At 40.9% G+C, this 25,805-nt stretch overlaps 2 protein-coding genes across 6 annotated transcripts in view; one reads left to right on the forward strand and one right to left on the reverse strand.

Annotated features, from left to right (window-relative positions):
- The window catches only part of MED13L (mediator complex subunit 13L), a 66,521-nt gene that overhangs the window by 12,961 nt on the left and 27,755 nt on the right, over positions 1–25,805 (forward strand). The window contains 1 exon segment of the mRNA XM_089489425.1: positions 2,815–3,052. Coding sequence (XP_089345551.1) covers positions 2,815–3,052 — 238 coding nt within the window.
- Positions 8,773–18,961, reverse strand: LOC149290167 (actin, alpha cardiac muscle 1). 5 transcript variants are annotated; one of them, XM_089489618.1, is made up of 2 exons: positions 18,951–18,961; positions 8,773–9,883 (listed from the first exon to the last, which is right to left on the reverse strand). In XM_089489618.1, exon 2 carries the CDS (start codon positions 9,769–9,771, stop codon positions 8,773–8,775), a length of 999 nt encoding a protein of 332 aa, XP_089345744.1. In that variant the 5' UTR covers positions 9,772–9,883; positions 18,951–18,961. The 5 variants fall into 5 exon arrangements, with proteins under 5 accessions (XP_089345744.1, XP_089345742.1, XP_089345741.1 ...); XM_089489616.1 differs by lacking the exon at positions 18,951–18,961 and having other exon boundaries at positions 8,773–9,648; positions 9,775–9,906; XM_089489615.1 differs by lacking the exon at positions 18,951–18,961 and having other exon boundaries at positions 8,773–9,539; positions 9,651–9,906.

Raw genomic sequence — 25,805 nt, forward strand, 5'->3', positions numbered from 1 at the left:
TTTTTTATGAATTTACACGTGCTAACAGCTTAAGCAAAGGAAAAATGACAAGATATTGTCGTTTACCTCTGAAGGAACACAGAAACTCTTAAGAAACGTTTTCAGTTTCTATGGCTTTAAGCAGTCAGTACCTGCTTTTGTGTCACGTGATAAGTATTTCCGGCAAACTTTTTGCATGATTGAAAACTGTTTCTGGGAATTGTTTGGGCGCGTTTATATTGTTACACTTTAGCACAGTATAGGGATCAAAATCTTAAATCTTTCAAGGAATGTGTAGGTTCACACAGCTCAAATAATCCGTATGTCTTCTAAAAGGTCAGCTTTTCTCCAGTAAGCACCCCTGTCATCACTGGTTTGTTTCTGTAGGTGAAAGTGTTATGTACTACTTTTAGGGATGCACCGGATGATTAACAGCAATCACAATCCTATCATGTCCAGGTTCTAGCATGTACTGGTTGGCTGGGCATGATAGGTGTGTGATTACTGTTAACAATCATATATGTATTAATATTATTAAATTTTTCTGTCCAATTTTGGTGTTACTTACTTTTAATAAAAGTGTGGTTAACACACCAAACTTGGACCAAAAACCCCCCAACAATAATAAAATAAATAAATATATATATATATATATAATTGCCAACAACAATCACAATCCTATCATGCCAAGACAGCCAGTACATGCTAGAACCTGGACATGATAGGAGTGTGATTATAGGCTCCCTATCACACACTCATTCAAAAACATTAATTCACTCATTCATATACTCATTCATTCCCTTAATCACACATACTTGCTCATACACCCTCCCCCGCCCCCTTACCTGAACTGCAGGGCCCTGCTGCTTCCCTCTGCGTTGCTGTGCTAGCAACCTCTCTTGTCCCACCCCCATGTCTAATGCATTCACATGACTGGGTTCCTGCTTTTCCTGACCGGTACAAGAGACGCTGCACGCACACTGTGTTACCAACGCACAGGTAAGCAGCCTGGCCCCTGCGGACGATTATTTATTTATTTCAGCATTTTGCCGATAACGCCCTTTTTGGCCGATATATTTCGGCCACGATATATATTGGTGCATCCCTACTTTTTATGTCCTGTCTACCTGTTGTACAGACCCGCTGTAAACCTGGGCTTATCAAGTTCGAATGTATGTAGTGCCATTTTCTGTTTGAACAGCAGGTTTTTGCAAAATACAATCTTGGTAGAATGAATAACTGGTCTCGGTCTATTATATTTGCAGAAGGTGCTAGACAGGTGCACATGGATCTTTTCCTACTGCCCCATGGGAAGCTGTTTACTGTGACGTATGGAGAAAAAGTCGCCGATAAACAGGACTTCATTAGCATTGCCATAAAGCAGGGGCGTCCAACCTGCGGCCCTTCAGCTGCTGCAGGACTACATCTCCCATCCTCCTCAGCCAGCCTAAAGCCTTAGCTTAAAGAGCATTATGGGAGATGTAGTCCTGCAGCAGCTGGAGGGCTGCAGGTTGGACGCCCTTGCCATAAAGAATCGACTCGTGGTGAATTTGGAGATTAATGTCTTAGTATGGATGCATGCGTGAGTCAAAGCGATTTGAAGGAAGAGTGATTGTGGAAGGATGGTATTGCTCTGTTACAATTCTCCATTTGTTAGAGCTTTATGGGAGGGTAGGAACAAAAGCCTAGAGCTTTGCGTCCTTTCACTCGCTGTATGTCCTTGTCTTTTTGTTATTGCAGCATTATGAGATTCGTGTTTTTTCCCCCTTTAGTGTGAGTCTAATATCAAACGGGATACTAGTTGAAAGTCAAATTACACTAGTTGTGAAGTAGTAGTGTTTGTATCAGGTTAAGCTTTTGTGCGTACATTATACTAGCGATAATTGCCAACACAACTGTATGCAAGAAAAAAAAAAAAATACTTACCGGAAATTTCCAGGGATTATACTTTTTTTTTTTTTTTTGTTCCAGTGAACTTCCTGTATCCGCGGACCTGGCCGTGTGATGTTTGGGTGACTTTCCCAGCAGACTTCATAGACCTTCATTATTGGGTGGTTAAGACTAAGCCTTTCTATGGTTTACCGCAAGCAGTATGATAAGGAGTCAGGTTGTTTGCCTAGTAGATTGGGCTAAGATAACAGAGCTCATATGCAGCTACGTTTCAGCAAGCCAATGTGCCAAGTTGCAAGCTAGTTTTCCGTGTCCTTACTGAGGGCCGTGATGATGTTGGTGACTTTTTGCGGGGTTCCCCTTTAATGAGGGGCAGCTATGTATGTGGTACAGAGTGGAAAAATGGACTTTAATGGCAACAGCGTTCCATGAAAAAGGTTTCTGTAAGGTAATAGAGACCTAAAATGAAAGCCTTTAGGGAGTTGTAGTCCTCAAAAGCGCGTGCAAAAATGTTGGCATACCTGTGGGCATATGTAACTTGTAGAGTCTAACGTCTTTTGGACACCGAACCCCATGCTATATACGGGTCCTTCTTTATGCTAAAACTGTGCATTGTGCCCCTCATGAGCTACATACAGTACTTCTTTTTTTGCTTATTTGTCACATTTAACTGTTTCAGATCACTAAACTAATTTTTAATATTAGACAACCATGTAATAAAGCACAAAATGCAGCTTTTAAATGACCATTTCATTTATTGAAGGTAAAGGGTTAATCAAAACCTATATCACCCACGTGAAATTGCAATTGCCCCCCTAAACCCAATAACTGCAATCAAATGTTTTCTGCCAGCAGGATTGGTTAATGACGTGATCCAATCATATAAAGGATATCTCACTTGGCTATGTCTGCTAACATGTACCCATCTTGTCTCCCTTTTCTTAGGCTGAACTGACCGGCATTAAATGGCGTCGATACAACTTTCAGGGCCATGGCGATTGCAGCCCGATCATCTCTGCTCCAGCCCAGGACGACCCCATCCTGCTGAGCTTTATCCGCTGCCTGCAGGCCAACCTGCTCTGTGTGTGGAGACGCGAGGTCAAGCCTGACCGCAAAGAGCTCTGGGTCTTCTGGTGGGGAGAAGAGCCGAACCTCGGCGATGTCATACACCACGAGCTGTTCAGTAAGTGTCTTGTTGGCAAAGCCTTTGTAGTGATTTAGGATGTCTGGTACATAGAACGGGACGGATCAGATGGCCCCCGTGATTTCACAGCTGACAAAGTACAAGTGCAAGCCTACGTGTTCTTGCAGTGTTTCTGACAATATTTAATCTGTGCTGTGGATAGCTAGCAAGCAAAGTTTGAGCTGTTTTTTATTATTATTATTTATATGGAGATCTCTGTTCCTCTATGCTATTTTCAATCAATGAGGTGTTTTTTTCTTGTGCATTTTTGTAGCAGTTGCATTATGTACACTGCAACCGTTATGCAGGTCGATATATATATATATATATATATATATATATATATATATATATATATATATATATATATATTATAATCTATTGTAGATTTCTGCTATGCTTGAATGTATTACTGGCTGAGTGTCTACGATATCTTTATAGTTTTTTGTTTTTTAAACAGATTGTGGAGTCTAAAAGAAATCATTTTGTTTTCTGTTTAACTGCTTGCCTTCATGCGTGTGTGTTATACATTTTACTGGTATGCTGTATTAATGACTGTAGTTCTTGGTCCTTGATAGTATTGATGATTTATTGATGATTGTTTGGCAATAACGCCTGTGGCTCAAAGTGTCGGGATACAGCATCCGACCGTAATGCTTTGCACCCCCACCACCCCCTTGTAGCCGTTGTTAACTGGATTTTGTCTGTCCCTCTATAATCGGCTGAGGTTTTCAGCTATCCCGTTTGGTAATAAGCCTCATTACTTCTGTGACTGGTTCACATCTGTCCGCAGATGACAGCGGTGTATAGAGAATCATCTCTCTCTCTCTGTCTCTCTCTCTCTCTGTCTCTCTCTCTCTGTCTGTCTCTCTCTCTCTGTCTGTCTCTCTCTCTGTCTGTCTCTCTCTGTCTGTCTCTCTGTCTGTCTCTCTCTCTGTCTGTCTCTCTCTCTGTCTGTCTCTCTCTCTGTCTGTCTCTCTCTCTGTCTCTCTCTCTCTGTCTGTCTGTCTCTGTATGTCTCTCTCTCTGTCTCTCTCCGTCTCTGTCTGTCTCTCTCTCTGTGTCTCTCGCTCTCGTCTGCCAGGGGACTCCTGTCTCTTGGCACTATGCATGATGTGGAATGTCCTTGCCTTAGACTGAAGTCTTATTTCCTACAATGACAGGCCTGGCGAGGACTCTTCTCTGGAAACTCCCGGTGCAGAGCCGCGGCCCTGCCCTTACTATTGATAGGTGTTGGGAAGTCCTGTTGGCTACCTTCACTACGTCACTGAGATTTTATAAATGTGTGGTGATTGTCCGTGGTCACTGCTGCTTTTTTTGTGCAGAGAAAGAGAGGTTATGTAAAGCTATTGTGCAGCAGTCCCTCTGATTTCTTGTTCATGGATAATTGCTTAGTTTTCGAGCTTATGTTCAGGATTTTACAGAAAAAAAAAGATTTCTTTATTAAAACATGTGTAAATGATAAGTCTTTGTTAACCTGAATGCTGCTCTGCACCACCTACTGTGTTTCTAATGTAATGCTCTGAGAAATCGGAGCATTTATAAAATGTAAGCTTCAACGTACCGGAACGCCATAACCGCGACGCCTGTAGCTCTAGCCCCTGTCCTGGTTCCGGTTAAAGTCGCTATAGTTTTTCTTATGTTTCCGACAAATGGATCCCTTAAGACAGAAGGAAGGAGATAGCGAAGACCGGAGCGCAGGAACGCGTGAGTTATACTACGTGCGAGCCGGGCTTTAGCGAACAGCAGATGATGCGTCCGTATTTAGCAGAGCTGTGCGAGCGCGTGAGAGGCGGCTGTGTCTGTGTCACTGCTATGCAGCCCGTCATACATAATGGAAAAGCCCATCAAGCCATTACAGCGGCGTGAATCTTTTATAAGGCACCTGTTCTTAGTGGAGGCATTCGTGACATTCTTACTTCCCCAGCCAGCTTTTAATAATATATAGGCGTTTCCCTTTTTTTTTTTCCTTTCCTTCTTTCTTACCATTTTCTCTTATTGTGTTTATAAAATATTAATGCTGTTGGTGTCTTTGCTGTCAGGCCAGTTCGTAGACTGAGAGGATAATTGGGATTGACGTTGAGGCGTTCTGATTTATTGCTTTCAAATGTGAAATATTCTGAGGGATTCTTCGTTCCGGTTGTGCCCATGTGTATGTTACAAAGCAATGTATACATTGTAATGTGTTCTCTATATCCGGGTTGCACTCAATCAAGGTATGCTGCATTGAGCCTTTTCTTAGGAGCTAGAGAGGCAGTTTACACGATTTGTTATTTTTTTGTCATCGTTCTGTAATGCGTATATAAAAAACACTTGTGATTTGCGCATACCTCGCTTATGAGAAGCGAGAAAAAAACCCCCCACACGTTTGCGTCCCAGTTGGCTCAGAAATATTCCTTACGCAGCAGCTGGGAGGAAAACAAACAAAATAAAATAATAATATATATTAGTTTGTGTGTACATGTGTTCCTTCTGTGTCCAGACGATATTCATTTTTGATCTGATGGGAGTAAAAGATATAAAAGTAAAAGCTTGGAGGAGCTACATGAAACCTTACTGCCTTAATATAGCTAAATGTGCAAGAGAAATCCATGTCTGCGTGGCTCTAGATCACGTAGTGTTCTGTATGATGACAATCCGCGTCGAGAGCCCATTCATAGTAAGGCATAGTCTTATTCTGAGAGGGGGTTTCACCGCGGGGGATACTGCGAGCCGAATGCCAAAGCAGCTATTATGGGTATGTTGAAGAGACTTTTAGTATGCGGCACATTAGCATATTTGACTACGTGGTTTTTAAATCGTGTGCTGTATCATTTTTAAGGTGCTGTTCGACCTGATGGTAAGCGCTTTCCATCCTTTGTATGTATTCTTAGTCTGTAAATGACTCCCTGACGATCTTATCTGTGCTTTAAAGCAGATCTGCGTGCGCATTGGGCAAACTTTCTGGTTATTGATTGGTTCGAGGAGCCTTTGGAAGGGTGGGACGGCTGGCAGGAGAGGGCTTTAGCACGGGAAATCCATTCGAGATACTAGTCTGGTCTCCTTTCCTATTATAACTTGGGGGTCACTTGAATCACAGTGACGTAAAATCTAATTCAGTTTGCAGATTACACTCTGACTGCTGTTGGGGAATATGAACATAGCGTTATGATGTTATATTACTTGAAAGAAATTGTGTTACTGTGATTTATTATTTGTGAGGGTTCAGCCATACATTTCCCATAATGCTCAGCTAGTCAAGGGCATCATGGGAGTTGTAGTTTAACCCCCAGCTTAAGTGCGAATACAATTGCTGTGAATATGAACCTAAATGATCTTCTGCTCACCTGTGCTTTGGCTGGTGGGTTGTGCTGTCTAGGTGACATCATGGCTTTATTGGTGTTTAAAACACCTGTTCCACGATGTTGGACTGTAGTCTGACATGTAATGGGCATTTCATAAATGAAACTGTAATGAGTGACATGCTCATAAACCCTTACACTCCAAATAACTATTTTGATATACCACATATTGTGGTTTCACATCTACATTGGCCATCACTCTGCTAGACTGTAGCCCTTATAAACCCCAGAGCAGATTAATCAGCCATCAGTCATATGTTTTTACATTTGTGTGGTAAAAAAACCCAAACAAAACAAAAACAGAGACGTGACGTGAACGTCAACACAGTAGGCACACAATATGTATATAGGTTGAACTTGATGGACTTTGGTCTTTTTTCAACCTTATGAACTATGTTACTATGTTACTATGTGATAGAACAGGGGCCGACAAATTTGGTAAAAAATTATCGGTAACAAAATAAATAAAAGCAGCTTTTTCAAAGGTGCTAAACTCCATTACTATATACAGCACTGTATTTAATGCTCAAATAATATTATTCACCCCCTTGTATCGAGTTTTTGTTGGTGTCATAATATGCACTTGATCGTCACCTCGTATAAGTTATGCCTTGGAAAGTATTAGTTGACATATGACCTAGAATGATGCGTTATAAAGGAGACCCCTTAAAGGGTATGTTGCACAAACAAAAGGGGGGGGGTTATATCGCAGCAGCTGGGAAAACTGCATTTGGTATCTTGACAGATGCAGCTGTAAATACACAGACTTCTCTTCTCTGAGATAGTAGCCGAGACGCTCTCTGTCTAGAGTGTGAGGGAGGTAAGGAGAGAACGGCACTGAGTGACACGTACAAATGCAGTCGGCGCATTCTACTCTCCATGCCAGCCTTCCTCTTTACAAATGTGATGTCATCAAAAACAGCAGTGATGAGGTAAGATTTCTTGAGAGGTTATGCATAAACCTCTAGATTGTAAGCTTGTTTGAGCAGGGCCCTCGTCGCCTGTTGTCTCTGTAAGTCAATTTGTTATATTACATACTACTTGTTATGTCCTGTCTACCCATTGTACAGCGCTACGGAATTTGGCACTATATAAAACAATAAAAAAAAAAAATAATAAAAATACTGGTGCAAAGTGGTAAAAGTGTAGCAATCGCTGTGGCAACCAATGGAAAATTCCTGCTTTTACCAATTTCCACCAAAATTGTTCCATTTACGTAACCCCCACGTTGCCCTGTGACCTGAGATAAAGCTCACCATACTCTTTCGACTTTTGTTAATTTTAATAGAATTTAATTTTTTAAAAAGCCTCCAGTGTAGCATTAGAGCATCTGTATCTCCTATCTCAGCTTCTAATCCCGGGTCTAATAACTTATCACACCCCAAAGCATTGTGTACCTGTGATTTGAAAACAAAATAACAAGTAAACACAAAGATGATTGCAAAATATTTTATTGTGATGTCATCTTTTTTTTTTTAATTGAGCAGAAATGCATCAATACCCACAGCACAATATCTTAAATGTACATTTCACATTATGTGATCTTACTAATTAGCACTTTACAATAGAGTTCTTTATAAGGTTTAACATAGCAGCAAGTTTTTTGTGGTTGGCATCATATATTTGAGCATGTTTTAGGGTAAAACATTACTACATTATTATATACTACGTTATTACTACACATGACGAGGATTACAATATACATAGACACTGCATAATATGTTCTAGTGTGTCTAAATGTTAGTGAATAACCATTACAATACGGTCTGGAAGCTACTGGTGTTTGTTTGAGATGTTGTTGATGCCAACCATATTTTGTTTCCCTTAATTTACTCTTAATGTATACAATAAAATGTGGGCATGGCAAACTGGTTTTCCAGCCATTGCCAAAACTACAATTCCCATCCAGCCCCTGTATTTTGTTGGGCAGGATGGGGATTGTAAACATCTAGAAGAATTCCATGGTTTTACGCCCCGGTTTTATATGTTCAATGTAACAGCTGAACCCCATTTAGTACATAAGAGAACTGTTGCAAGTTGCACACCCCTCTAGCACCAAGGAGAATTTAGTGTCCTTATAGCCCTGCCTGAACATAGCAGATCCTTCAGATATATTTAACATATAAAGATATTTCAAACCTTTTACATTTGTTGTGATCCCTTTCCGTCTGTACCCCTCCTGAGTGAGAGACTGAAAACGGAGGAGTGAGAAAAAAGAAGAAGAAAAAAAAGTCCTCAACAGTGACCTTGTCATCGTGATTTTAAAGAGGTCTGTTGTTTATACCTTGGTGATGTTATAAGCCAGTTCTTTTTATGCATAATTTCTCTGTGCGTAAAGACAGACACACACAGAGGAGCCTGCAAAACGTAATCTGATGTTTAGAAGCATTTGCGGTGGACAATTGAAGGTCCAGCCTCGTCGTATTCTTGCTTGCTGATCCACATCTGCTGGAAGGTAGAAAGAGAAGCCAGGATGGAGCCGCCGATCCAGACTGAGTACTTGCGCTCAGGTGGGGCGATGATCTTGATTTTCATGGTGCTAGGTGCCAGGGCTGTGATTTCCTTCTGCATACGGTCAGCAATACCTGGGTACATGGTGGTACCGCCAGAGAGAACGTTGTTGGCGTAGAGGTCTTTGCGGATGTCAATGTCGCACTTCATGATGCTGTTATAGGTGGTCTCATGAATGCCAGCAGACTCCATGCCAATGAAGGATGGTTGGAACAGGGTCTCAGGGCAGCGGAAACGTTCGTTACCAATGGTGATGACTTGGCCGTCGGGCAGCTCGTAGCTCTTTTCCAGGGAGGAGGAAGAAGCAGCTGTGGCCATTTCATTCTCAAAGTCCAAGGCAACGTAGCACAACTTTTCCTTAATATCACGCACAATTTCTCTCTCAGCTGTTGTGACAAAGGAGTAGCCACGCTCTGTCAAGATCTTCATGAGGTAGTCAGTCAGGTCTCTGCCTGCCAGGTCGAGACGCATGATGGCATGGGGCAAAGCATAACCTTCATAAATTGGGACATTGTGAGTGACACCATCTCCTGAATCAAGTACGATACCAGTTGTACGGCCAGAGGCATAGAGAGAGAGCACAGCCTGGATGGCAACGTACATTGCAGGCACATTAAAGGTTTCAAACATGATCTGTGTCATCTTCTCCCTGTTGGCTTTTGGGTTTAGTGGAGCTTCTGTGAGCAGGGTGGGGTGCTCTTCAGGGGCAACACGCAGCTCATTGTAGAAGGTGTGGTGCCAAATCTTCTCCATGTCGTCCCAGTTGGTGATGATGCCATGCTCAATTGGATACTTGAGGGTAAGGATACCTCTCTTGCTCTGGGCTTCATCTCCTACGTATGAATCCTTCTGTCCCATACCAACCATAACACCCTGATGGCGTGGACGGCCCACGATGGAGGGGAACACAGCTCTGGGAGCATCATCACCTGCAAACCCAGCCTTCACCAGGCCAGAACCGTTGTCACAGACCAAAGCGGTAGTTTCCTCGTCATCGCACATGGTTGATTGCTGGAGGCGAGTTAGGACTTGTGGCGTGGAAGGGCAGGTGCTGTATGCTGTTGCTACAACTCTTGAGTGTGCACCGAGTCTTTTATATTCATTGTAAACCCCTCTCCTCCTTCTCTCCCCTCCTTACTCGTACTTCCTTTACCTAGTTTAGGAATGCTTTGCAATGCAAGAGGTGTTTCCCATGTGCCTATCCATATTTGGCCCTTTCAAAGCCAGCCCATGTCACCCACCCTTGGATTCTTGTCATTCATGGTTGGGGGGAGGGGGAAAGGGAGTGTCTTGTCTCTGTGCCCTGTCTGTCCTTAAAAGGCTACTTGCCAGCCCGGGTCCCCGGCAGCACACCGTCCTTAGAGCCTGGGAGGTAGTGAGTGACAGTGACATATTCCTGGAGGACAGCTGGAGGCGTATAGTCTGCAGCAAATGGGACATATGTACATTCATACGCTCTTTTTGGAAACCTGTTTGAAATGCTATGCCCATGCATGGGCAATATTTTTTTCTGTGAGATAAGGAATGGAAGCTGCCTGATCATTTTAATACATTACTAAAGCAACAGCAATTTATTTGGTGACCATCTAAGCAATGTGCCTTTCTAATGGAATGTACGGGATGTAACATTAGTGTATGTATATTTAATGTGTGGGTGTGTGTGTATATGTATTATTTATTATATTATAATACACACGCGTACCTTTAGAGATTATGGGAATGTAATCTCCTTTAGCAACAATATCATAGCAGTTTGCTGGCAGAATACATTGCATCTCAGTTTTAATCCATTTACGCTTTAATGATTGTACTCTTCTAATATTACTGTATGTAATACGGATGTTATTGGAATAAAAAGAAAGTTTGATTGTTATGCTAGGACATACGTGACATAAAGGGTTAGTTATTTTATTTATCTGATTTGACCTGGCTTGCCTGAGAGGTTACTTTACACAGGTACACAATGCTAAGCCAAAAAGCTACAGTATCTAACACTAGGCATCGGGTATTTACCTTTTTCATCACAGGAAGCTGTTTATATGGCATTAACTCATTTTGCATCATATATCGTAGCAAAAGGTTGAACAGTTTTACTGCCTAATAACAAGCCATGGGTTCGTGTAACTATTTAAATTCTTTTTTTTTTTTTTTTTTTATTCTGTTAATTAGTTACAATTTGTGGATATTGCCTTATGTATTTCCATTAGGCGTTATCAAACGTTTGTAGGTTTTAAATGCTTGATTTTTCTTCAGAGCCGAAGAAATCTATAAAAACTTCCTTTATAAAGTATACAAAAGTAAGGAGTTTGGCAATGTGCGTTTCTTACTTTGAGTGGTTTTTACCACTTAAACGCATGTCCAGATGTCATTAACTAAAATAGCAAAATTCTGTCTTGTTTTTCTTGAGTGCACAAAAAGAGACAGTATGTTACTACTATACATTGCAACCTGCCATGCCACAGTGTTTTGCAGGGATATCTGGGGTTAAGAGCGCTCCATACTCCCTATCAGGGAAGTGACAGAAATAGGATGGAATTCATGAGGAGTAGGCGGGCGCCTGGCCATCAAGCCAAGGAGGAATTCCTAAAAAAGACAATATAGGGCTTTGCTATCAGGCCGGCTGTCCGTCCGGACGCCTGTCCCAGCCCACATCCGTGAATTAATCCCATCATCTCTTTACATCCAGTAAACAGATTTTCATCATAGTGCCGAAGAACGCAATACCTGTCTGTTATTTCTAATTAGTGTGTCTTTATACTGATTTGCAGCCTTGCATTCATATACAGATGGATCAAGCTTCTGATGCACAAAGGTGGCTGGCTTGTCCGTGGTTGTATTGTCCGTATATGAGACCTTGGTATTTGTAGGTTTTCTGCAACGTTTGTGACGTTAAAAAAGCCCCATTCAACCCAATACTTATCTGATTGGGATAACTTGGCGAAAAAGAGGTATTTTGGAGTTAGTTCAAAGAGCAATTCTGTTACAAAGCGTTAAATTTGGCCTTATCACCATAGCAACCGATTAAAAAAAAAATAATCAGCATCACATCTTCCATCCAAAGTGCTCATTATAAATAACATCGCCATGTTTTACATCCAAGTAGTTGCTGTGTGTGATTTTCTTTGTTTTGCTTAGGATTTTTTTGTACCCTTCTTTAATAGTTTTATTTGCTTGATCATTCACTATGATTTAAAATGATCACCACTATTTGAGCTCGGTATTCCATGATCCCTTTCTGTTTGCTTTTGCATTCATTAGCGGCATTGTTGGATGTTTTTCTTTCCTTAAAAACGAAAGGAAAAAAATTCACTGGGCCACTCACGACTGCATTGTTTATTTCTTTCCTCATCTATTGCATTCCAGAGCGTTATAATTTGGAAGATACATCAGCGTGTGGGGACCTTTGTCGTGTAAGGGTCTGCACGATAATTACTAATGGAGATTTGATGATATCGTGAGCCTTTTACATCATATGGGAACCGCAGAATACAGTGTGCTTAATGGTACATGTGCATAATTCTCATCTACATCACTACATACTTTTATTCTTTTTATTGCAAATAAATTAGGTCTTCTATTTTCTTTAATAAGGAAGTATTTTGATAAGCAAAAACATTCAGTGATTAAAACATTCTTGCACACAATTACAGATGTGATGTAACCATGTATGATGTAATGTAACCCTTTATGATGTACAGTGGAACAAATATGTTTTGCATCATTGATCCCTCAGTCATTAGTGTCCATATTTGTCAGGCATAAAATGAATATAAATGACACGTCCCAGCTGTTTCAGTGAAAATGTGTGTGTGTGTGTATATATATATATATATATATATATTTTTTTTTTTTTTTTCCTCAAACAGCGTTGACATGAAAAAATATGTTTGCCAGGCATACATTGTTTGTAAAACTGTTTAACGGTACAACTTAGATAACTGTGTTATACTGCATATGTTTTATGCAATAAAGTTGATTAAACATTGAACATTTAGTCATTTATATGGGAATAGTGTTTCTGTCTGTGAGAAATAAGACGCACATTGCATGATTTGTCACAGTGGAAATCCACTTTTAATTATTTCCTAGTTTTCCATAGCCACCGTGCTTCTTCTCTTTTGCACAGTAGCTTCACGTGCCTCGTCCCGAAGTAAGTTTCGTTATGTTGTATTGAGCGTTGCACACAGTTCTTCGTGGAGCTGTCCTGCGGTTACGGGACGCTCAGATCTTGGTAGCCTCTCTTTACCCTATGGCCAAATTTAGTAAAAGGCAGGCGGCTATATTTGAAGGGCTATATTTGACAGCTAGCCAGGCTTCAGATTACTTGCCATTCCTGATTTTCTGCTTGATTTTCAGCTGTTTTATTGTCTCCAGCTCATGTTAGACCTTTTTGTACTTAGGGGTTTACAACACGGAATATATTTTCTTGTTACAATGCGGAAAAAAATATTTTGAAAAATATTTAACGTGCTGGAATGAAGAAGACAATGTCGATGGTCACACAGATTAAGTAAAATACAAATATATCTTCTTTCATTACCTATAGTTAACCTAGAGGCAAAAAGGTAAAACCATATTATCAGGAAATATTTGAATTAAAACAACCCCACTACCAGCTTTTATTCATTGTCACCATGATTAATCGTTCAGAGAGTATGTCCTGATGTTTGTGTGGTTTAAACATACCAGATTGGGGTAAACTGATCCCGTTAGATATATATAGATATAGATATAGATATATAGCATAACAGGGCCCAGCTATTTGGGGAATACATTTAATGAACTCGATTAGTCCATTGGTTCCAAATAAAATGTTTTGGGTTTTTTTATTGGTTCCAGTTTAGAATGCTTGCCTTCTGCTGCTACAGGGAAATGTAATTATTTTGACTCAATGAAAATCCATTTCTGAAAGACTTCCTAAATTAGTGAAAATATAAATGTAATAAGCTGGTAAACTAATAAATGATTGGTAAATAATTGAATAGTATTACATCGCTAAATTACGGTAATACATTAAATAATTGGACAACAATCAGTTCAGTGTTTTTTAAATAAAGTTGATACATTAATTAGTATATTATTAATCATAAATGAAGCAAAACACATCTAGCCAGAATGGAGCTCACTGTGCCTGCCGCTTCTGTTCTGGGTATCCTTGGTGCTAGAACGTGATGTTGGTTGACCCCGTCTGGAGCGCACCAGTCGATCGGCCACCCTCTCCATCTCCCAGGTGCCACTAACCCGAGGCCTTGCTGACCTTGTGCCCACGGTTTGTTGAGCCCTCGTGTAAACAAACCTTGTTCAACTTTTTAATCAAACGCCAAATTGATTTCTAGGTGTACAGAACATTTCCTTCCGTGTTTGCCGGACCAGCCTCGCTGACTTTGGGACCTTTACGCTAAACTCCTACGCATGACCTCCCCCTAGACCCATGGACGTGTTTGCATTTCCAGCCTTACCTATGGCACTTCTAAATTCAGTAGATTTTGGCAGCCAAAACTGAGCTTTGGCAGAACTGTGGCTCCAGCCATCTCTACCCTGTCTGTGGTTAATGAATGATGCTGGCGCTGTGGACAAAATGATGTCCCTGGTCCGTGGCTCCGATGCTGTAATTAAAGGATCTTATGTAAAATAATATATGCAACTGACAGTAGCAGTTTTCTGCGGGTTAGATGTTGGGGTAAGATATGCGTGGTGTGTCGCTCCGTGTCTGTAATCTGGTCTATTGCCAGAGACACGTTGCCGTCTGCAAAGCGATCCTGTGCTAAGCCTGGCCTGACGAATAGTCTCCGTTTAAAAGCCCTAACAATAGCATCTGTTGAAATTACACGCAGGCAGCCGAACGCTAAAACAGTAAATAGTGGAGTGAGTGTAATTTGTTTAAATACTCTGATCCATGAGCAAATGTGTGGTAGAAGAAGATCCCAACACTGTGTGGGGTGAAAAAACCTGTCCGTAGCATTTGCTTTCTGCACAAATAGAGCTATCAAGGACTTATGCTGATCTAGCTTAAAATTGCTATTTGCATTTTAGAAACAATATAGATATATATAATATATTATAGTGTGTATGTGTGTGTGCTCGAAAAACGTTTGTAGTGTTTTACTTTCATTGATCACAAAGGCTAAACCAAGTGAGTCTACCTCTGGTTTGTTCCAAGTGAAGTCCACGGTTACTGGTTTTCTCATCTGAAATGCCCTCCCTGGTAAAACATTTGTTTAGTTTGCACATAACTCATCTACCAGAGAAAACATTGCACCGATCCTTCAGATGTTTATGTAGATCCTTCAGATGTTTATGTAGCACGGTGGAACCTAGTTTTTTTTTTTAGGAAGCAAGAACTCTTGGAGACCAAGAGCTGACAGCCGTTCCCGGGCGGTTACTGTCCAAGTGAAGGCCCATAGGTCTGATTCTGGATTTTTAGTATGACCACAACCTTAGTTTAAAACCACATAGTTTCTGCCAAATAGACCTCTGACGAAATCGGCATTGTGCTGACATTTCATACATCTAATATATTTATTAGCACGATGATATGCAGCGTATTGCAATGTTTTGCTATTTTGAAGCATAAGTGCCACTGCCGTAAAAAAAACCAACCCACCAAGTACAGCAATAACCCACGTGGGTATTTAATTTCAAAGGTCCATATGTAACATGCTTTGCTTTTATTTTATCTTTCATAGGTTTATGGGGCAGTGACAAAAAAAAAAAAAAAAGCAGGGTTTTACAAACTTTTTTTAAACTTAAAAGTATTTCCATACGGTGCCATTTCAGTCGTTGCAATTTGTTGTGGAGAACTGTGTAAACTTGAAACGTAGCGGATCTGTTTGTTTTCCAGAATCCCGTTTCAGTAAATATGCTGAATAAATCCACGTGACTTTGTTTACACATAAAACAATATAACAAATCCACCTTATGTTTCTATCACGAGGAAACGCATGTCAATTTCTTTTTCTGATGCGATGCGTTATTATATCTGCCCTGTTATTAAGCTGCTGGTTGTTGATGAATAGTCCAGGCAGCCCTTGTAAGGGTGGATAAGGACACAAGAGAACTTTAGGACAGGGAATTGATTAGATAACGCCGGCCTACGTCACATATCTCGGCAGAGCTACGCTTTTAAGCTAAATATCTCCAAATAAAAAGCACCCACTGCAGTTTGTAATACATTTATTTATGCTAAAATCTTTGTCGCTTTCCCTTTAAGGACTTTTTGTCTATGAAAGGTCTTTACAGATGTCTTCTTATTACCCCTTTCCTTATGCTTGAGATCCATAGAGATCCAATATAGCACTACAAATATGTACTCATTTCTATACATATAAAAGGCTCATCTCCATGGGAAAAGTTAGTCACGCTGTGTGGCACTTTAGGCTAAGGTCTGATTAAAGAAAAGGAAGAAAGAGGGAAAAGAGTGCACATGAGTTACAGGCACATAAGTCGTTTCATGACTAATGAAATGAAGCACGTGGGACCTGGTCTGAATGGAGTAGTCTGATACAGAATAATATGATACTTTTCCCTTCTGGGAAGCTGAAATTTACACGACTTCACATAGTGTTGCAGGGTTAATCGCTTTGCTGTAGTTATACTTCAGATGTGGAGGTAACTGTACTATAAAGTGGCAGCGTCGGTAGGTAATGTCATAGCACAGAAGCTTGATTGTAGGTGGAAGCAAAGAGAAGTATGATGGGATTAGAGGTGACAGTACAGGGACATCTAATGCATTATAGGCGGCAGCGCTGTCATACACTTGGGTTATAGGCGGCAGCACAGTGCCATACACTTGGGTTATAGGCGGCAGCACAGTGCCATACACTTGGGTTATAGGCGGCAGCACAGTGGCATACACTTGGGTTATAGGCGGCAGCACAGTGGCATACACTTGGGTTATAGGCGGCAGCACAGTGGCATACACTTGGGTTATAGGCGGCAGCACAGTGGCATACACTTGGGTTATAGGCGGCAGCACAGTGGCATACACTTGGGTTATAGGCGGCAGCACAGTGCCATACACTTGGGTTATAGGCGGCAGCACAGTGGCATACACTTGGGTTATAGGCGGCAGCACAGTGCCATACACTTGGGTTATAGGCGGCAGCACAGTGCCATACACTTGGGTTATAGGCGGCAGCACAGTGGCATACACTTGGGTTATAGGCGGCAGCACAGTGCCATACACTTGGGTTATAGGCGGCAGCACAGTGGCATACACTTGGGTTATAGGCGGCAGCACAGTGGCATACACTTGGGTTATAGGCGGCAGCACAGTGCCATACACTTGGGTTATAGGCGGCAGCACAGTGGCATACACTTGGGTTATAGGCGGCAGCACAGTGCCATACACTTGGGTTATAGGCGGCAGCACAGTGGCATACACTTGGGTTATAGGCGGCAGCACAGTGCCATACACTTGGGTTATAGGCGGCAGCACAGTGCCGTACACTTGGGTTATAGGCGGCAGCACAGTGCCGTACACTTGGGTTATAGGCGGCAGCACAGTGCCGTACACTTGGGTTATAGGCGGCAGCACAGTGCCGTATGCTGGCATTGTAGGAGGGACAATGAGAATGTTGCACACTGCCAAGAAAGGCCAAGCAAAGTAATAATTTATGGATTTTATTATCGTGTTGAGACTGCCCTAGTCTCCTTTTGCACTTTTCTGTTATCTCGCGTCTCAACAGATAGTGTGCAGAATGTTCTCTTGTGTATCACAGAAGTTACACTTTAAAGTTGGGTTTTAGTTTATGAAGAAAATGCTAGCATTCTGTAGCCCTTTTTCCTTTAAGGAAGGCTAGACCTATTTACACTATGATGCAGTAGACTGTAAGCTGTCCCTGCAAGCAGTTTTATGTGTTATGTCTTCTTTGCCCCAAGGAACACATGATTATTTCAGTCTTTTGCATAGACTCGTAATTTATGTGTTTTGAAAAGAAAACCATTCTTACAATGGAAAATAAATCTTAAATTCCTTATAATTTTTCAACAATAAAACCAATAAGTTGCTGTGAATTGTGAAATAGCTTTTGGTTCCCCCCTTTGGTACAGTGTGGTATTGACAGGGACAGACTAGGCTATTTCAGTCTTGAAGGGCTGAAGAGACAAATACTTTTAACCCATTCAGTGTGAGTACTGGGAGCTCTGCATTAGGACTAGTCAGAGAGCATCCCATTTGTTTCAGGCATAGCTGAAGTTGCATTACCTAGCTTCCCGCGTTATAAACCATATACAGTAAATTATTGAGACCCCTTACCCATTACCTCGTATTTTACCTAAATTGAAAGTTTTTTTTGTGTGCGCTTTTATTTTATAACATTGAAATTCAGAATCAGTTGTTGTAACATAACAACTGTTTTAATTTGGAAACATTTATTTTGAACACCCCCCCCCCCCCCCTGCATTTGCCTCTTTCCCTGCCCCTCAGATCCTTGGTTTGAAAGAAACATATTCAGCCATAACTTGTATTCTTCCTTTGTGGTGCTTTATGGTTTGAAGGAATTTTGGGCCGTTCTTCTTGGCAGGTTGTTGAGTTTGGTTGGACGTCACTTGTGTACGGCAGGTTTCATATAGTGCCATGGATTCTGGATGAGAGTGAGGTTAGGACTTTCACTGGGCCACTTTAGGTCATTCACCTTTGTTCTCTAGCCGCTTGCTTCGATGTTGCTCGAGGCTTATGCGCAGGGGTAATTGTCCTGCTGGAAGGTGAATCACATGCTTTAGTTTTGTTTTGTGCACTGAAGCAAGTTCTTTTCCTTGTCTTCTGCTCCATATAGTTGTTGTTCAATGTAAACAAGATGCGCAGACCCTGCTGATGAGAGCCATCCCTACAGCAGGGCGCTGTCACCATTATACGTCACTGGGGCAGTGTCTATGCCGTACATAATAAGTCTCATCTGATCACAAAAACTCCGGGCTTGCTGGCAGATGGTACGTTTCGAGTGATGGCTTCTTTCTTGCCGCCGTCCCATACAGGCCAGTGTCGTTTAGAGCTTTTGATATGCTTGACTGGTGACCCAGAGTTTCGAGGGACAGCCTTTTGTTATGGCAGTGCCTGAGTTTTGTGATGCTGTTTCCGCTTCCTGATTGGATATCCCAGAAAGTACATCTGGGCTCCATAAACACTTGGCAAATATTTAGTATCATTTTCCCAATCTCTGGATTTGTATAAGTTTATCCGTAACTTCTATGGGTTGGTCTTAATTTCACTTCGGATTCAGATCCAAAATGGGGAAACATGACATTGACTTTAATTTTTAACAGGTGGAAGTCTGAAATAAGGTAACTGAGTGCTTGCTGGGTGAACTAGGAGCTTCCAGAGCATAGGCGTTATTACATGGTTGAGCATGCAACATTTTTTAATTTTATTACCAAATTGTAATTTGACTTTTCAGTATTATTTAAAAAAAAAAATGAAAAAATCATAGTAATGAATGAAATAATAACTACTGAAATTCCAGCACAGCGTTTAAGTAATATGAGAAAATTGTAAAGGGGTCTGACACCGTATGTGTGTGTTTCATAGAAGTATATCTTATTTTTGTGCTGCAAACAGTTTAATTCAGATGCCATTTTCTCCACTAATTTAAACGCTCATGTATGTAACTAATAGACTCCAGGAGGTTCTAGTTGTATATTATATAAAAATGTAACACAGTCTCATTCACCAGCAAGGGGATCCTCATTGGCCATGTTTTTCCGGACACATACAATTTTCGCACGTTCGGGGCCAATACATGTAAAATGCAGCCCTGTAGTTTGTGGGCTTTGTTTATTCGGCAATATATGTCAATATAGTCATAGAAAAGATGGCTGACGTGGGTACCCTGTTGACTACTAAGATTCAGTTTAGTTTTTAGCAAAATAAAAAGTAAAGTAAAACGGTACACTTAGAAACCAAGCTTTACTTTCTTAGTCTGGCATGGTGTCCGGTTTGACACCGCTTGGATCATCACAGAATACCCATCTGTTTTACAAAATCTTTTGTCTCTTTACAGTTTTACTACGTTTGTTTTTTGTATTGAAGCTTTTTACAATATGTGTATTTGCTGGTTACAATACTGGTTTATTTAGGGTGTACAGTTATTAGCATTTTTTTTTTTTTGAGTACTCAAATCAGATATTTGGTCCCATGTCAGAAAAGAAATAATAATAATAATAATAAAAAACCTACCAACATGTAACAGATTTTCAATTTGTGCCACACAAACTTGATATTTTTGTTTCCTTGTTCAGTTTCCTTTAGAATTAAGATATATGTGAATGTCGGCATTTGTATTATTATTATTATTATTAATTCTCTTTTCTTTATATATTTATATATTTGTATCTGCCATAACGTGAGTATTAATGCTGTGTAATTACATTTTGTTTGTGAGCAAGTTGAGTAAATCTTATGTATTCATTCAATCTATAAAATTAAAAAGGGGGATGGGAAGTATGTTTCCCTACAGCAGATGAAAGGGTGGTGTGAGCAGTCCTACTTAACATTAGAAAGAAAAGAAGGCAGGGATAGGGAAAGATCAAAGAAATATAAAGAAAAAGTGAGGGGGCGGGTGAGACCGAAAGAAATGCAGATGTCTCAGGGGAGCGGAGGGCAGGACACAGTTATAAATTATATGCAGAGTCTGCTAAATTACATCCAGACCGTTCCCAGTGAGCTGGCTCAGTACTTCCTGTGTCTGAAAGCGGGACCTGCGAGTCTGTGCCTGGGCCAGAGACCTGTCTGCGGGGGAGATTAATATACAGAGGCACATCTTTAGCCAAACCACTTGGAACATGCAGCACGTTACAGACGTGTGTTACATGCATATGAATGTGTATGCATGCGTGATATATATATATATATATATATGTGTGTGTGTGTATATATATATATATGTATATGTATAATAGAATGATATGAAATATCTGGTCGCACTCTCCATGCAGTGTGGGGGTTAAACATTCCTTACCGTGCTGTGTGCTAGATGGCAGTACATGCCGCCGGCATCTGCTCACAAGTGTAGGGCTCATGTATGTGTAGCAGTGTCCTCGCCAGCACCTGCTCAGCCTTCATCTCCATGACAACATGCCATTGTTTATATTGGGCAAGAAAAGTCTCCTTCCATCAGCCCGTGTAGTCTGCCCATTATTCCTGCTGTAGCGACTCAAACCTTAGTCAGTCTTTAGTCTTCTTGGCTTATATTCAGGATGCATAAATGACTATTAAATGCATGTTTAAATTCCCCTGGTGTATTGTCCTCTACCACTTCTTCTGAAAGGCTGTTCCATTTACCTACCGCTTTTTCACGAAAGTAAATGATCTCTGCTTTCCTGTTTAGTTGTCATTGGTTAGCTCTCGGGGGATTTTCTTGAAGGATCAATGACACAAGGAAAGAAAGATAGGCCATAGGCTGGTGGAGGGCATTCCAGAGGATGGGACAGTCCTTAAGAAATCTTACAAGCCCACATGAGAACTAGAAATCGGAGCACAGGACTGACAGAGATTATCGGATGAGCGGAGACTGGGTAGGGAGTGTATTTATTGAGTAAGGAGATCTAATAGGGGACAGGCATCCAGTTGGAGACAGAGGAAAAGCAGTTAGTCAGAGACAGAGAGAGATCAGGAGAGGATAGGTAGATCTGGATATCATCAGCATACAGGTGGCATTGGAAGTCAAAGGCTTGCAAAGTGAGAACACGAGGGGTCCTAGAAATGAGCCTTGGGGTATATTAACTAAGAGAGGAAGGGGAGGGAAAGCGTTACTGGAGAGGGAAACACTGGAGGAACGATCAGAACCGGAGAGCAGGTGTCACAGAGACCATGATTGACTTTGAAGCAGAAGAGGGTGGTCCACAGTGTGTAAAACAGCAGAAATGTCCAGTAGGATTAGTAGAGTGTTCACCCTTGGATTTCACAGCCAGTAGGTAATTAGTAACTTTAATAGGGTGATTTCAGTAGAATGTCTAAAGCAGAATCTAGATTGAAGAGGGTCATGTAAAGAGTCAAGGAACGTAGTTATTTGATTATATACAATGTGTTCCTGGAAGCTTGTAGGCAAGAGGAAGTAGAGAGATGGGACAGTGGTTGAAGAGATCAGATGGATCCAGGAAGGCCTTTTTCAAGATTGCCGTTATGGTAGCATGCTTGAAGGAGGGTGGGACAGATCTAATAGAGAGGGAGAGGTTGAAGATATGAAGGGATAGGGTCAATGGGACATGTGGTTGAACAAGAGGAATGAAGAAGAGCATGAACCTCTTCTTCAGACGAGAGACTATGTTTAATGTAGAAGAGGAAGAAGAGTTCAGTGTATGGGAGGGTGAAGAGTCTCAAGTGAGGACAAGGGCAACAGGATTATGCAGATAACTGTGATTATGGACATTTTAACTCATGTAGGTACTTGTCCCCTTGATTATCTGATCTCGGGCCTGCATACATTATAAATTGTATTTAAGTATTGTTTAAAACATTTTTTTATATTGGAACCCAAAGTTTGACTTCCCAGAAGATATTGTCATGATCAGCATTTGTGACGAGGTACAAAAAATGTTATCCACTAGAAGACCTATTGCTTACTGTATTAGCCTTGTGCAGAAGAAGTCTTTTTCCAAGTAAAACTTGCAGGTGTGAATTAGTCACTCTTGTTAATAAAGGGAATGTTATTCAGGTAGCTTGTGTTTAGCACACTGGCGAAGAAGTGCAAAACCACATGAGTGATAAGCTTTGGTTCCTTGTATATATTACCCCGTCCTTCCTGCTATTCCTACTTTTTCCCCATGTAAATCTCTGGGCTAGACTTACAGTGTGCATGATAGGTGTTGTCCACATCTGCAGCAGGGGTTAGGCTTTTACATTTTAAAAGTGATTCTGGTGGAAAGCTGCAATAGTTGTCTTATAGCATTGCTGATTGAGCCACTCTAAGGCCACTTCTCCAACCATGCAGCACTCACAAGTTTCTTCAATGAGCCGGTCTGTGGAAACTCCTTAAGTCCAGATGGTTTCTTATGATGTTCCAGTCAGAGTAAATTGTGGAGTTCTTCTTTGAGGTTCCTGTATTGCCCTTAAATCAGACTCTTCTGGAAAGAAAACACCCCTCTGGCCACATGGCCAATTATATGACACCTTGTGGGGTAAAGGTGATGGAAAACCCCTCCATTTAAGATAGGAATGAGATTCCTATAAATCAGGATCCTTATCAGTTGGGTCATGAATCACCACAGGGGTCCATTGGGAAGATGACACCTCTAGCCAGAACAGATACAGAGGACTTCCACAAGAAACTGATTTAAATCAACATCAGATTAACCCATTTAATACTTACACAAAGAAACAAACCACCTCTGCTGGATTAACCTCCCATGCATTCACTATATTATGAGTTAATCATGACACCCTCCAGTAGTTAGGTGTCCTGCTGGCAAAATGTATTTTCTTTTCTAATTGTTAAAGGGACACTCCAATGTCAGAAGCAGCCCTTTAAAAGGAACATTTTACTGCCTCACTAAAAATAATGCATAGTAAAGTACTTAATGACAGCCACACCGTCTCCTATGTGGTCTGACAGTTCTTGCAGCTCATTGGCTGCTTAAGTCAGCCAGTCAGTGGCAGGAAAGAGCTCCCATTAAAAACCAATGGGTGGGCCTTCGGCGCATAGGGATCTTAATAAAATCACCTTGGATGTGAATGAATGGTTTATGCCTTACTGAGAACAACCACTATAACTACACCCTTTAATTTCAGATCAGGCTAGCTAATTTAAATGTCATACTATAATCTACATAGTCTATTATATAATCCCTGGCGGACTATTATCACATTTGTAGTGAGTTTAGTTAAGCCTTTTTTATTTTGTTTTGTATGTTTGAATCTGAAATGCACTAATGTTCTATCTGTTTACACGTTCTTTGATAACTTAGTAGCTAACTTTTTGGAGAAGCAAGTGCCACAACCTCTGTGCTTATTCTCTCCCTTTCACTAACGTGTTTTTCTTGTAATTAAAAACGTCAGTTAAATCCCCTTGATTGGTACCATAAGAAGGTCGGAGTTTTGTACATTATGTGAATTATGTCCCTGAAGTGGACGTCTTTTTAAGAGCAGCGGTGGCTGTTTTGTCTCCATGGGTGGGTTCTTTCTCCACTATCCTCTGACAAAAACAGAGCGTTCCTGAGCACTTAGGCGTTTGCGTTCTAGCTGACATGTCGTGTGAACCGACCATCGTACTTTCTTTATTCTAGCGTTTTGGAATACATTGTCGCCATGCGTGTACTTTGTGTCTTTATCAGTGTCCTGTATGCACGTAATGCCTTACTCCTTTTGTTTTAGTTTGCTCTTCGGTTTACTTATGTGGTATGGCATAAAAGGTGGCCATTCCTAGAAAACTATTTGTGGTTTCAAGCAGTGTATTCTGCAATTCTCCGTAATTACACGTGCTTAGACACAAAAGTGCAAGCCGTTAATAGGCGATGGACAGCACACTTCGCCATGGGTATACAACATTTACAAGAGCACACTCGCTGTCATTACATGGGTGTAATATTGTGCTGCGGTGATATAGTGGCCAGAATTGGGAGATCTTGATATTTTCATTGCATAGTAGTGTCATAAACAAAGGATAAAGGAGGTGTCTCATGAGAAAGTATACCTTCTTGTGTCACTAAAAGGACCAGTAGGTGTTAAATAATTAGTAAGTGTTAAGTCTTAAACCTTTAAGTATTAAGATCTCCTGACGTAGCTTTATGCGTAACAGTGTTGGTGCTACCTGCCATCTCTTAACATTGTGCTGTCCCGTGTATTCCTTGGTCAATTTCTTGTTTAGGTTCTCATGGCACAGCTAGAGATGAACCTCTTAAATGTTTGGCTTATGAGAATCCTATAAAATCTTATTTTTAACTACATTAAAATGTCTCATTAAATGTTTAGGCTTGGCGGTAAAAAAAAAAAAAATCTCTTTAGCTTCATCCCAAAATGAGCCAGAATAGTGTGATTCTGATACCTCTATGATTCTCCAGGGGGGAAAAAAAAACTAGCTTTCATGTTTTTGACTGAAGGGCTTTTATTCACCTTTGGTGGAGTGAATGAATAATGGTTTAACTTCTAAACCCTAGAAAACATTGGTCTAATATTTTTCATTCACTCTTGCGCCCTCTGCTGGCAACTCCTGCGCTGGAATGTCTTGTTTCAGTGTTTTACACCGTGATGCGTTGCAATTATGGTTTTGCAAAATATCTTTTTACTTGGCAAAATTAATATATTAGCGGCACACATTAACAGGAGCGTCATTTTTTGCGCTTCTCGTATACCGCAGCATTGTGCAATGGGTAAACGGGGCATAGAAGTATATCACATAACAGCAAAAAGCGATACCATGCTGTTTCAGTTTTTAAAACGTTCTGTCTGTCACACCGGCGTACAAATACATGTTGTAGTGAGCATAAGGTCATTTCCATGCAAACTTAAACCTAAGGATATTTTCACAAAGTCTAATGAAACATTGTGGTAGAGAGGCAGGAGACATTAAACATTGGATTTTATCAGATAAAATGATCGTTTATTTACAGCAGAATAAGCATCTATACGGTCGCTGAAGAGAGAAAGCATGTGGCCTGTGCACTTGTTCAAATTGGCATGGAGTTGGGAAGCTGCAGATCCCAGCTCTGTGCCTTACCTCGATTTTTTTTTTTTTCCTTTTCCTTTTTTCCTCTAATCCCTTTCCCCTTGACCGCATCACCTATTTTCCTCCACTTCAATCTGTATGGCAGAGCCCTCTGTTTTATTTCCTCGCTCTTGCCTTCTCCTTCACCTCCCCTTCTCCCTGAAATTTGCAAGTGATAAGACTAGGCACGGATCCAAATCCCCCATTAGCAGCTCCCCTCTCTGTTGTACATGTAAAATGCGCTGCTGCAGCTTCTTGCCAATTGGT

The sequence above is a fragment of the Sceloporus occidentalis genome, unplaced genomic scaffold (assembly GCF_023333645.1).
Source record: "Sceloporus occidentalis isolate IW3139 unplaced genomic scaffold, rSceOcc1.0.p SCAF_40, whole genome shotgun sequence".
In the NCBI taxonomy this organism is placed as follows: Eukaryota; Metazoa; Chordata; class Lepidosauria; order Squamata; family Phrynosomatidae; genus Sceloporus; species Sceloporus occidentalis.

Coding starts and splice junctions, on each gene's coding strand:
- LOC149290167 (XM_089489614.1), bottom strand. CDS start 9,906: ATGTGCGATGACGAGGAAACTACCGCTTTGGTCTGTGACAACGGTTCT.